Below are 14,269 nucleotides of genomic sequence, written 5' to 3'. Positions count from 1 at the left end.
GACTCCATCCGCTCTACACCCTGCTCTCAAAGGAATTTCGTGACAATCCTGGCCCTATGAGGCCTAGTGTTGCTGTCTTGCAGTAAAGAAGGTTGACCACAAGCCATGCATAGCTTGCAGGAATGGTACTGCTACAGGAGCCAGAATCTCGTCCCGATAAGGCTGTCCGGTAAGATTTCCGTCGACCACGCGCTGTGGAATACGTCCAGTAGGAGTTATCACTGCCCAAACTATGACCGACACCCCGCCAAATCGGTTATGCGTGTTCACAGTTGCATCTGTGATTCGCCGTCCATTGCGACGATAAATCCTCTGCCGATCATCATGGAAGGACCCGATTGATGTTGATTCCAGCCACCACGATGTCTACTCCATCTCCACCACGGCTGTCTGTGACGTGGTTTTAGGTGACCTGCAGTTCGTCTACCACTATAGGCTAGCGGAGTCCGGCTGCCCTTATACGTCGACGAACGGTGTTCCTGGATATCCTGACAATGTTAACATTGAAATGTTCTGTCTGAAGACCTGTTGCGTTAAGGAATCTGTTACCTAACGCTGTGTTAATGATGTGACCATCATCTCGGACTGTTGTGACTCTGGGTCGACCAGGTCGACATGCATATTCCACGGCCCCTCTCTGCCACAGTCTACCAATAGCACTCTGACTCACATTAAAGCGGACAGCAACCTGCCGCTGAGTTTGACCAGATTCCAAGAGGCATATAGTCTGACCCAATTCAGCAAGTGCCAAAACAAGGATGCATTTTAAGATGCGATATTAAACGAAACAGTGAACGACAGTGAAAAAGCATCAATGCATGTGTATTGTCCTCCATTTTCCATGGAAGAGCAAATCATTGACATTAAGTGGCAGGTGGATTTCCATGTTGATAATTTGAATAACAAATGTGTCATTTGTAACAGAATGTATCGGACGTTAAAGAACGTTAAAGAACGTCATAATGACATTTCTAAGAGCCTGATGTGTTTTTCCATTCTGTTAAGAAAGTTTGTAAAACATACAGTTGTGCATATTTCAAACAAAAACGAAGATTTTACAACTTTTAAGAAATAGTGTTACTTCACCCTTCATTAATGACGCCAAGTATACTTTCATCTAAATAAAAAATATAAATGTTGTATTTGTTCCTTGCTTTGGAAAGGATTAAATCGGGAATTGTCCTTAATTACGGACACATAACGGCATGCCTTGACGTAAAAGACAAAAACACAACTTGATTATTCATTGAAATTCATTTGGTAAAGCTGTCTCAAACGTAGACTCAAATATTAAAACCCGATTTAGATTAGGGGAATCTTGAGGTCAATCTTCCAGCTGAGAAGAGTTGAAAGATGCCCCGAACATACGATCTGCCCCAAAGCAAGAGATGAAGTAAAGGCGATGGTTTACTGTAGAGGTCATTTGTACGACCTTTGGAAAGATTAATATTCGAGAATATAAATGTTCGCAAAAGCGCTGTCAATATTTCGAATTGTTACTATTGTCGAGAAAGCGACAATGCAACCTGTTGTTATATCCAACAAACTCAACATTGTCAAATGAGACCACAAGAACACGAATTTGCGAAATTAACTTCCGTAATGTTAAGACGTATGCTGACCTTTATGGACAATTAGACATGCTTCTTTCTTTTGTAGAATGTAGAATGCTACATTTTTAAACACGCCCTTTTAATACTTAACATTACTTCTAAGTTAATACGGTTTGCTGTCATGTAATGTGAATACGTCCTGTGCCGTTGTTACTGTTTCAACTCCAAACTCAAAGTTACTTTAACAGATCACTTGTTACTTTAATACAAAAACAAATAGACATAAAAGAATCAAACCAACGCGGACTGCAATAAAAACAACAGACCATCTATAGAAAACAATTGCATAATTTTTGTCACAAAAATAAAAAAGTTGTGTAATAAACTGTCATCATTTATTTGTGCGCTTTCCCAGTTTGTTACAAGGGCGCAGTGGCCACTAAAGGAACAGCGCAAAAAGCGAGATGCACGTGCATTAGTGACGTTAGAGACATGTGATTACTGCTGATTGACAAAGTGAGAGAAAATGAAATTTTCTCCCGACGAAAGTCTACAATTTAGAAAATCTATGATTTCTTCAAGGATGAAAACGACAGGGGGAGACCCAAGTATGCAATTACCAAGCGCATACAGCGCACTGCCTGTGCAGTTGGGGTACGTGTCATCTCAGTTCAAAAGATTGCTGAGAACCCGTTAATGCACGTGCATCTCGCTTTTCGCGCTGTTCCTTGAGTTGCCAATAAAGTTGGTCTGTTGTTTTTATTGCAGTCCGCGTTGGTTTGATTCTTTTATGTCTATTTGTTTTTTGTTAGATTGCAATTCATCGGTATCATTTTGTCTCAAACGGACTGCAATAAGTGTTATCCACTTACATTCTTGATGAATCACTACATGTGTGTGTCAGAGAGGCCGAGATAGTGTATAGTAAAGTCGGGCAGGGTTAGATCTTGAGGGAAATGATGATGTTTGTTCGTTCCTTCAGTCCACTGTCAGCTAAAGTCCATCTATGATGAGCGATTTATTGAGGTCTCAACCTGACATATAACAATCTCACCTGAAGGTATTTAAGTAACAAACGACTGTTGGCTATTCATGATATACACATATCTAATTCTTATATCGTGTCTTAAAAGTCGGTTACATATCTGGTGAAAACGTTCTGTAAATATGTAACATTGCTTCATGTACAGGCTAAATTTGTTCGCTCGTCTTAGAACTACACTTCATTCTAATCCCAGATTCTGTAAGCTGACTACTACTATAGTAAATCGTGACACAAACAGGCCAAATATGCCGAATAGAGTCTGCCGTTGTGACACGAACGAAAGATTTAACCTGCCTTGGGAGTTAGACGGAAGACCGACAACCATTATTAGTTTGCGCGTTTGTGTTTATTATTTTTTTCAGGCGACAGTGCATGAAGTGATAAGTTCGATATGTAGTATCGTGTCATGAAAATACAGTTCAAATTGTCATTCACTCTTGCATACTTATTGTCTTAAACAACCTGCCATATAGCTAGAATATTGGTGAGTGGGACGTAAAACAACACTAAAACTAAACTCTGAAACAACTCTATGGGACCCCCTCAACTAACGTCAGTCAAAATATGGCAAGTTATAGGTATGTTTAATGCCGGGTTGTCCATGAGACAAACAGCCAGGCAATTAGGTCACCTCCCTTCAACAATCAGTCGATTAGTGAAGAAATATCACCAAACAAACGAAGTAAAGGATCGTTCAGACAGACCACGCAAGACATCAGCTAGACACGACGCAGCCCTAGTAAGACTTGTTCGGCGATTTCCCTTTGCACCAAGTCCAATGTTAAAACGGCAATGACTTACACATCTGCAACTCTGTCATTAAACTGTTAGAAATCGACTGAAAACAGCAGGGTATAAGGCCAGGAGACCTTCCGTCGCCCACATGGATGCAAAATTACGATGGTGCTGTGACCGACATTGGTGGAACCTGGCTCCTTGGAGGAAGATCCATATTTCAGACGACAGCCGGTTTTTGCTGTTTGTTACTGACGGAAGGACGCGTGTATGGCGACAGAGGAACATGGCATATGCTCAAAGGAACATCCTGGAAGAAGTTCCATTCGGCGGAAGATCCATGATGGTATGGGGCTGTGTATCGTATGACTGCAAACTTCAGCTTGTCACAGTGAGAGGAAATCTGAATGGACAAAGATACCAATAGGAAATCTTGAGGAGGCATGTAGTGCCTCATTTCGATAATCATCCCTAATTAAGAAGCCCAATCTCTATGGATGACAACGCCTGGTCAATCAATCTTTATTCGGTTCTTAAAAGGCCTCAGGCCTATAGTACATTTATATACACAATATTTACAACTGAGCAGCCGAAAAGCATATGTCAAATACTTACAGATTACAAATTTAAAGCAGATTTTGTAGTATGTATAAATACAAAATAACAATTCTAAGGAAATCTATGACATGGTATAGATAACAATCGTAACCAGTACTTTCTAACTTTAATAGTAGAAAATATGTATAATGGAAATCTACCACACTCGCCGTATACCATAGTGCTACATGTGCTAGATTTCACACCGATATATTTTTTGCATGCATACAAATGGACTTTTTCTATAGATTCATAATTATTCAAACCCCATTTTTCTTATCCATATAACAGTATTGGGCTTACTTTTACGTAAAACATTTTAAAGAATGATTTATATGATATTTCCCAAAAATACATATTTCTAATTATAGTTATCAAAACCTTAAGGGCTTGTACAGATGCCTGTTTTGGGTGGTTAATCCACGAAAGATGATTAGAAAAACAGACAACGCCAGGTCACATCGCGCGATCATTGATTTCTTACATCAAGAAGCCTTTACCACCCTGGTTTGAACCCTATCGAGAATGTTTGGGACATTCTTGGGCGTAAGGTTCGTCAGAGAGATCGGCCAGTCCAGAATATTGATGAATTAGAGCAAACATTTCACCAAGAATAGAACAGGTTGCCCCAACATCGGATTCAGCGTCTTGGGCAATGAGGACGAGGGTTCAAAACGTCATCCAGGTGGGCGGAGGTTACACAAGATACTGACTGTGTCTTTTCTTTCTGAAACGTAGAGACCTTATTTGTATGAATTAGGACTATGCACTGTGTTACCCGTTTGGTATGAACATACTTTTACTGACACATTATGTTCTCTTAATTTCAGTTATCACTGGACCCGTGTTTAATCAAATTATACCATTCAGATTCTTTATTGTTGGCTTTTGTGTTAATGGAAAGTCCTTTTAGGACTTTGGCGGTAACATAATTTCCTGTGAAGATGCAAATGACATATAAACTGTGATTAAATATAGGTCCTATCATAATACTTGGGTGTTGCGATACTTTTCTCCATCTGTATACTTTAAATACATGTGTGAGGCGAAGAAATAATGATACCTCCAAGTCTTACTTTCCTTTCAGTGAAAACGTAGAGGCGTATACAACTTACTGGGCACATCGTTACACAACGACGTGTGGTTTTTGGTACTTGCGTCGGTGCTCAAGATACAGGTAAAAACTTAATTACTTGAAACGAATTGTATTATTCATGATGTTTGTTTATTTTCTGAATATACAAATGACGCTACCTTCGTGATTTGACGAGGTCTCCCTGTTCTGACTTTTGATCGAATATTTAGTAGTATTGTGACAACCACACTGGTGGCCATTGCGTCACAGTTGACCTCTATGACAAAGGGAAATTCCCAGACACAATTGTAAGAACCAGATCATAGATGAGGCAGGTACTGCATTAGAATATTACAGCATATGATATCAACACTGGTACTAAGTCGTACATTCTTATGTTGACAATATCATACGCGTCGTAAGAGTACACGTTTTTGTTCTCCCAGCCATAGGTCAGCCACAAATTACAGATGCAAAACAGGGTACAGAAGCACAGATAACACAGACTGCCCACATCGTAAGTGAATTGTGCTACTTTGGTTGAGGAACGTATGTCCTTGCTACAATTGTTATCATTATGATCTGACGATCCTTATACCTTGGTAACTAAAGGTTGGACGGGCCGTGTAATGTATTTTGAATAAATTCCCAGGCTATCGATTATCATTCACTGTTGTGAATGCTCACTAATGCAATATGCTTTCGTTTGTTCTAATTCCAGTTGAGCACATTTTACCACACAAGATAAATCAGAATTCGGATGATTTGACATTAACATGTTCACCCACACATACTGTAACAATGAAACACCCTTTACACATTGCAGCTATATGTGACAGCGAGATCAACCCCGCTGCTTGCAACATCGACTACAGCACATCTCACATCGTCCACAGTAACGGCAGCACACAGTATAAGAGTGGAGGCACATGTATTTCCCCTGGGACCTGTGACAACTGTACTGAAGGCTTTTACCCCAGCAATGAACGCTGCAGAAGTACGTGTACATAGGTTCAGTCGATTCATTCATATCGGAGACAATTATGTGCCGCCATTCACTTTGTAGAGTAGTAGTGAGGTGACCGCACATTTCCGAGGTGACGTAACGTGACGCAACCTCGAAAATATGCAGCCACACTGACGTCATACACCTATGACGTCACGACGATAGGTCTCGTGACGTCATGACCTACAAACGAAGGTGGTGACGTCACTGGTTGTGACGCAACCTCGAAAATATGCTACTACACTGACGTCATAGGTCACGGAGACGGTCATGAGCTGACCACCCTGTGACATCGCACACAAATGGCGGCCATAAGAATCCGAGTGCGTCCGTCAAACTAAAAATAATCTCAATTGCTCTCGCACGCATTTTTACCTCATAAATGCACCATTAGCGTGCCATTAAATATCTGGTTTGAAGGAGGCTAGGGAATGTCGTACTGTCTATGTAAAGCTCTCTACAATACTAGACCGCAAGGCATACCTATACACTCTTCATCACACGGCCACCCCGTCTGTGTAAAGCTCTCTACAATACAAGACGGTAAGACGGTGATATTCTACATAAAAACAAATCTGTGAGGTAGAAAACGGCAAAGCAGCAAGAGTAGTATGGAGTGTTTCGTTCTTTACCTCGTATAGTAAACCCCAAAGCGGGAATGAATAACAATTTTGAAAGAGGTCTGTAAATGTCGTGCTGCCAATGCAAAGCTCTCTACAATACAAGGCAGCAAAACAAATGTATCACGACGCTCAAAAGAATAACGCGCCCTCCGGTTTATGTAAAGCTCTCTACAATACAACACGGGAAGGCGGTTATATTCTACCAAATACATAGAAGACATCGAGTCGGGCAGTCTATGTAAAGCTCTCTACAATACAAGACCACACGAGCACCGTATTCTTCATTGTTTAAACCACCCCCAAAAATATACCCACGAGGTAGACATCGTCAACACCTTTTTATAAAACACAACAGAGGCAAGTAAACAACATTTCACAAATTTTATTCGTAAATATGCTTAGATTACATTTCTACTCACAAATCAGCTCTCAGTTCACAAAGCAGTTCTCATGTCAGTATCAAACCTGACGGGGCAAGTAATTTTCAGGAATGAGCACGATGGGCTAAACCTGTGATGTTCAAAGTCAATGTCATCCTCGGCACACCATTTCCACAATCGTAATCCACACCCGGCACAGGCGACCTTGTCCGAAACACTGGTATAATAACACCCTCTCTGGGCTAGCTGTCTACCCTTCTGAACCAGCTGTTCGGGCCAGTCCTTAAAAGTAGCCATCCTGTCGTAGCTTCGTTTGTCGTGTTCTAACTGACTATCTCGATGCCTGGGAGGTCAGTCAGTCAGGGGTAACGACGTGCGTGACATCATCGTCAGTCCCTCCGTGGCAGGTCAATCAGTCATGGGTAACGACGTGCATGACATCATCGTCAATCCCTCCGTGGGAGGTCAATCTGTTAGGTTAGCGACGTGCGTGACATCATCGTCAATCCCCAGGGGCACACACTACTCCACACCCCAGGCATTAAGGACCTGTACACCATGCTTCGTTATACAAGCGTGTCGGAGCAAACACATGAGGGTCTCTGTCTCCGCTAATCAAAACAGAATCCACTAAGAATACACAACCTTACTCCCGCGCCTATTTACAATTTTTCGAGCATACGTTTCACGCTATCATCATACCATCTGAAAACCATCGAATCGTTCTTAAGCGTGTTCTTTTGACTGTAATGTTTCACTATCTCGTCGTTGGAAATACCCCTAGAACCACAGCTACTGAAATATAGGCTATGGTGTCCTCAAGCTACACACGATAGGCTCTGCACGCGAACTCTATTGTAGGTATATTGCAAACGACCATATTTTGACACAAAATCGTGAAATTCGACCCAAATTCGCGTGTAATCTATACCGTATGAGTCGTGTATGTGTAATCTACCGGGTGCTTCTATACTTAACGGGAACCAGTGACTGCCCGGCTCACTCTTCTTAAACAGGATAGGATATTTCAATCTTTTCACCCTGCTAAGCATAATACTGCGTATTTCATTACCACACACCTCTTCCAAAGTATCCCTACTACTGATACCACCGTAGTTGTTTTTAAGAAAAGGGTCGTTATGTCCAAAACCATTGTAAATCTCGTCCGTACAACATGTTAGAAGGATATGTAACCTATCCGTCGTCTACATCAGTGTATAGTAGCATTTCTAAAGTGGTCAAATTCTGTGATACTGTCCAGCTCTCTATAGCACACCAACGTCAACGCTCGGGGCGTTGGCTGCGAAAATTTCAATTCTATGCCAACCTTACCGGAGCTCTTCGGATAGACGTGTGACATGTCAGCACCCAAATCGTGCGTTAAATCGAATACAAACAACGTAGTACCGTCTAAAAATTCTCCCAGAGTCACTGCGTGCGTGGAATTTCTCCCAAGGCCACCCGTATTTCTAAACAGCTCCAGGTATGTCTGATACATTCGCGTAGAGTCGGGCTCAAAATTGACGGTATGACATCTTTTACCTACCTCCTGACCGTTCACTTTTACGGCTATTTCAGTCAATGCAAAAGATTGGAAATTAAAAGGAATTTTATTCGAAACCCCCGAAAAGGATTCGTTGTCGACGAGACCGAGTACTATTCTTTTAGGGATATGACCCATTATTAAGTGTTCAGAATTATATTCTCTCAAGCCTTGAGGAATGTCATGTGCCGTGGTTTTCACTTGGGCTATAGGATACTTTACAGTGCTACCACACGTCAAACCCCTGATATGACTGTCTCTAATGGCAGGTGCTACGTTTACCTGTCTGACATGAAACTCGGCTGATAGTATGTGGCAAGCATAGCCGGGTATGAGAGTACCAGCCTGGTCTGTGCTACCGTGTACCATGTAGAAATTGTGTGGACTACGTATCAGTTCAATTTTTAAAGGCACGCCGTCTATGAGATATCTATGCTGTATAAACAAATCAGAGTGTAATTTCCAGACGAGCTCTACGGGTCTACTGGGGACACATTTGCTTCATCGTTCCACGAAACGCGGGTTTTAATTTCCCTGTCCTAGAGTGAAGTTATTGAAATAACCCACCTTATCTTTAATGAAATACTGTGCTACCAGGTTGTTGTCTATTTGTGATTGATCACAACTCAGTTGGGTCTCGATAAACGCTCGATAGGTGCCCAGACTGTCCGTTATTCTAGCTGGTTAGACCCCGCTATCACCCTTACCTCACGAAATAGAGAATGTAGAGTGTTTGTCACTGGTGCGCACACGTCTCTGTGTCTAGTCACCGTCTGACCATCCTCGCTCACCACATTGTCAGCGACGGCAGCACGGCCATCCACCGTCTTAAATTTGCATACAATTCTCAGGTAACATTCGGCCAAGTCTACGTAGCTGTTTATAGGGTTATTGATATCAAACCTTATGGTACCGTCCAACTGTCCGAGACCTGTAACTGGGCTATATTTGGTCCAATGTGAATCCGTCATCGTGGAAACCATACCCGGTAGTGAAAATAAATCCAGCTCACTTTTACCACATTGCACGTGATCCATATTCCCCGACATCATAATTTGAAACTATGTGAAATCTCTACTAGAATACCAAGCTTCTCTTAACCTTTCTCCTATGCTTCTTTCTTTTCAACAGGGCGCTACGTCCCACGCCAACCGTAGAAATCCTCTGTTTTTTCCTACGTTTTATCGGAACAAATGAGGGTTGTTGCTGCTACGACTTTTTAACAAACCGGGAGAGGTATGAACCGTGCGCATAGACAGCGATATTTTTAGTAATTCAAACAACGGTTCCTCCACCTTCTTTATATCCTCAGCTAGATCGGTGGGCGTAGTACCTCTCAGAGACAAGTAGCATACGACCAGTGGAATGTAGACCGTGGATAAAAACAGCGAACCTTAGATACTGAGACGAAAATCGCCATTAAAGCATAAGTGTGTCTCTGTCCACGCGCTATTGGCGACTACTCTAGTTATCGTGTGCTGCATGTTGGTGTTGATAACTTTACCACATTCGTCGAGAACAGTACCCCTCAAAACAATCGTCAACGCGACGAGTGCGAACCTAACAAATACCGGGTGTATGCGGAATTAGCTACGCCTTTCGGCAACAAAATGTGTTTCCATTTGTATGAAAGAAAACCTACCTATAATCGATATTAGACAATTTCTAGCCGGCAAAGCGACAATTTTACGTATATCTATTTCTACAGAAGAATGGCGTAAATTAACCGCAGACATTTCGAGTATAAATAAACGTATAAAAGCGCTTCTGTGATGCCTTTATAACGAGTCTGGTGCTGTTTGTTTGTTGGTGTTTTTTCCTGTGTGAAAAGAGAGAGACGTGCGAAAATAACAACCGAATAACGGGTTTTGCATTTCAACGGACCACATGATCCGTTCGTTTATTTCGTTTGTATGTCGGGTGCGCTTTCACTCGTCGCTTCCCCAATCAGCTCAGCCACGAGCCTCTGTAATTCACCATCGAGTTCGACAGTTGTTTCTTCTTCTTCTTCTCCTCCTAGCTCTCGACCTTCTTGGATACCTATCTTCGTAGAAGAAGAAGGTCTTTTGTTTCTTCAGGGGTTTTGTTTTTTCTTGTTTTCGCTGGCAACTGTCGTTGTTATGACGTCGTTTGTCTTCTTCCTTTTCTTCTTGCTATCGCGACCCGTGGGTGTCGATAGCTTCGGGTTTGGGTGGTCGGCCATGGTGGTGGTGGTAGTGATGGTGGTGGGGGCGTGTTTTCGTGCCGGTGTTGGTGGGTGTTGTTGTTGGTGGTGGCAGGTTCTCCGATGTCGACGATGATGGTCTGTCTGGGGTGTGGCGTCTCTTTCGTGTTGTCATTGTGGGGTCGGTTTTGAGCAGCCCATGCTGTGTTGGAGGGCTACCATCACGTGTGACAGTGTGAGGGCGTAGTTGATTTGAAACATGTCGTCGTCCTTGTACACCCCGTTGTTTGGCTGTCGAGACAAGACAATAGATAGTAAAGTAAAGTATGTACGTCGAGCGTGTCGTGACGCGTCTGTGTGTGTGTGCGTGTGTGCGAGTGTGGCTCACTAAAGTAGAGATCGCGGCTTGGTGGGATGCCAGATTATTTACCAATCCAGTGCGATGGACGAATCACGCAGGGTTGGTGTCGTAACCGTAGGGTACCATGTAGGTCAAGTTAGAGGTTACGGGGTAGGCGATGATGCGACGTGGGTTCTCCGATGTCGACGATGATGGGACGGTGTGTCTGGGGTGTAATTTACTCGTGTGAAAGGAGGGGTGTCGCTCTACTCCGAGGGTGTACAATAAAATGACGACTAAAACTCACAATCTTCATATGTATTGTGATTTATTTCCTTTTCAGAACAATCTTGGGTATTGGTATAGGAGGTATTATCTGACCGCTGCTGTTGTTACGGTGTCGCCCACCACCCTCGTCGCCCCAGGCGAATGTGACACGTTCTACACTGTATACGTCATCCTCGGTATCGTGGTTGCTATCGCTGTCGTCGTTATACAAAGCTTCATCATCCCGGTAATGTAGCAACGTGTCGCTGTCCCCAAACAAAGAAGAAGACTAGAGTACTAGAGTCATCGCTGTAGTCATCGTATGACGTCGAAGAATAGTCGTCATCATAGCTGCTGCTGCTACTATTGCTATCCTGGTCTTCGTCGATCATGGTCCGAGTCACAGCTTCCCCCCACGACCGTCGTCTGCTCAGCATTTCATTCCCCGAAACACAAGTCTGAGCATTATGGCAATCCATTCTATTCACTTTTGCCTAGGTCAGTACACGTCTATTTCTCCGTGTTCTCTGTTTAACTGGTTCCCACGCACTCTAAACTCGTCGGGCGTGTTCTGCGTTTAATCTAGCAGTATGTAAGTGTGCGGTTGTGATGTAGCTTCGGCATAAGCGTCTCTTATAAAGCCCGACTGACCCGGAAGTATTTGTCTATCTGGCTTCTATCTGGCTTCTATCTCGGGGATTCTTGTACACAACAATATGCGTACAATTTAAACTGATCGTTCTATGGAATGGTGTTCACGCAAAACTATTCTGTTGTAAGTATAGTATACTGGTCTGTCTGTGATGCAATCTCTTAACGAACCATCTCAGTAACTCTTGCTCGTCCTCTTTTGTCAAATCGCCTGCCGCGTCGTCGATGACTAGCCAGTTATACTTGGAAGCATCAACGTAGCCTTCTACATCGTCACTAATCTTTTGCACGAAATGAATGTCGATACCTCCCCTGACACAGATGGCTTTTATAGTGTCGTATACGAGTTGCGTTTCACTGTAGACCCACACTATAACGTTACTATAATTTTTGTAGTAAAGGCAACGGGCCATCTATATCGTTTTGTAGCATGTGCTTCACGAAAGTGGTTTTACCCGCACCTCTAGGACCTCCTAGTAAGAGTCTGAATATCTTGGGGAATTGGAAATGAATTCTGTCGACTAAGCGTTCCTGCCCGTCAGCACGATACTTGGCCATGTTTACTTGGGAGGTGGTGACAACGCTATGGACTTCTCTCTCTCTCTCTCTCAACACGACTGTATATAAAGGGGGTAAGAGTGTACGAGTAGAGGAGGGAATACGCTTATGCCGTATTTGTGTTGCGTGCGCATGTATGCGTTGAAAATGTCGAATACCCCTGAAGAGGATTGTCTTTATTTGAAAATGGAAACCACGGCAAGAAAGGGAGAAAGAGACACGTGTGTATCAAAGCATACAAGTTTGACAGTGCTCGGGCTATTGGTAACTACCGCGTGCTGCACGTTGACCGTCATAGCTTTACCACTCCACTCATACGGAACAACACCCCTCAGGACATTTGTCATGGGAACAGGCGTGAATCTAATGGATAACGAGTGTATGCACAATCAGCTACGCCTTTCGACAACAAAACGTGTTTCCTTTTGTTTAAAAAGAAAATTACCCATCGTAGATATCAGGCAATTTATAGCTGGCAAAGAGACAATTTTAGGTATATCTATCTCCATGGAGGAATGGTGTAAATTAACCGCTAACATTGTGCGTATAAATAATCTTATCAAAGTGTTACCGTGAAACTGATGCAGCGTCTTTGTTAAATCACGTATTACTGTTTTGGTTTTCTAGTGTCCGTAGATTTTACTACTGAAAAATGTAGGGAGAACGTATAACCACACCCAAAGGTATGACACACTGATCCAAAATTAGGACACGCTATTCTAAAAGTGTCACACGTCCTTCCCAATGTATGACTAACTGTTCCACATGTATGATGCATCGTTTCAAAAGTATGACACGACATTCTAATAATTACACGCACTGTTCCAAAAGTATGACAGACCCTTCCAAAACCGCGTCATTAGTCGTGGACCCGTTCCATAGATTTTACTACTAAAAAGTATGGGGAGAAGGTATAATCACGCCAAAGGTATGACAAACTGTTCCAAAATTACGAGAACGATATTCCTGAAAGTATCAATCGTCGTTCACAATGTACGACTAACTGATCTATAAGTATGACGGGGTAGTTCTAAAAAGCTGTGACAACCATGCCCCCTTTTCCAATCCAGACCTCGACATACCCTGCTGGGGTGCGAGAATAACGACAGAAATAGCAGAATATACATTTTCAACGGAACACACGATCCGTTCGTTTATTTTGTTTTTAAATATTATTATCTTCATCGTTGTTATAATCATCATATCGACACGCCGAGAGGGGGCGTGCGCTTGTTCAGGCGCTTGTATCAGAGCCTGCTGTACTGCCTATCAGAGCTTCTGCAACTCGATGTCTAGCTTAACGTTGGTTTCTCCTTCCCTCAGGTGTTGTTCGCCGTCGAAAAGCTCGTCCTCGGTGTCACGCACAGACGACAGTAATGCTGTATGGTTAATCTTCTTCTGCTTCTTCTTGTTCTTCGTCGTTACGTCGTCGTTGATTTTTCTCTTTTGACATGTGGTTGACTTAGTCGGTTTCTTCGGTGGGTGGTGGTTCATGGTTGTCTGGTCTGTTGTCGCCGCGAGTGGTTTTTCATGGTGGTGGTCGGTGGTGCTGCTGTCGTTGTTGGTCGTGCTTGGGTGGTCTGTGTCGTCGTTGTTGTTGTTGTTGGTGGTTGTGGTGGTGCGGTCTCTTTTGGTTCCCTGAAGTGACAGACTGGAGGATTGTATGCTGAGACGCAGAGTTACCATGACGTGTGACAGGGCATTCGTCAGAGGGTAGCTGATTTGGAACACG

The 14,269-nt window shown here is 43.0% G+C and overlaps 1 protein-coding gene across 1 annotated transcript in view; it reads left to right on the top strand.

The window, feature by feature from the left end:
• The window catches only part of LOC124288739, a 101,603-nt gene that overhangs the window by 5,467 nt on the left and 81,867 nt on the right, over positions 1 to 14,269 (top strand). Inside the window, 3 exon segments of the mRNA XM_046725268.1 lie at positions 5,018 to 5,107; positions 5,452 to 5,522; positions 5,832 to 6,002. Of these exon segments, the coding sequence (XP_046581224.1) occupies positions 5,018 to 5,107; positions 5,452 to 5,522; positions 5,832 to 6,002 (332 nt within the window).

Source organism: Haliotis rubra, unplaced genomic scaffold (assembly GCF_003918875.1).
Source record: "Haliotis rubra isolate DU_JTF1 unplaced genomic scaffold, ASM391887v1 Scf423, whole genome shotgun sequence".
NCBI lineage: Eukaryota > Metazoa > Mollusca > Gastropoda > Lepetellida > Haliotidae > Haliotis > Haliotis rubra.
Note: the sequence above shows the minus strand (reverse complement) of the source record. Positions and strands in the feature narration are given on the sequence as shown.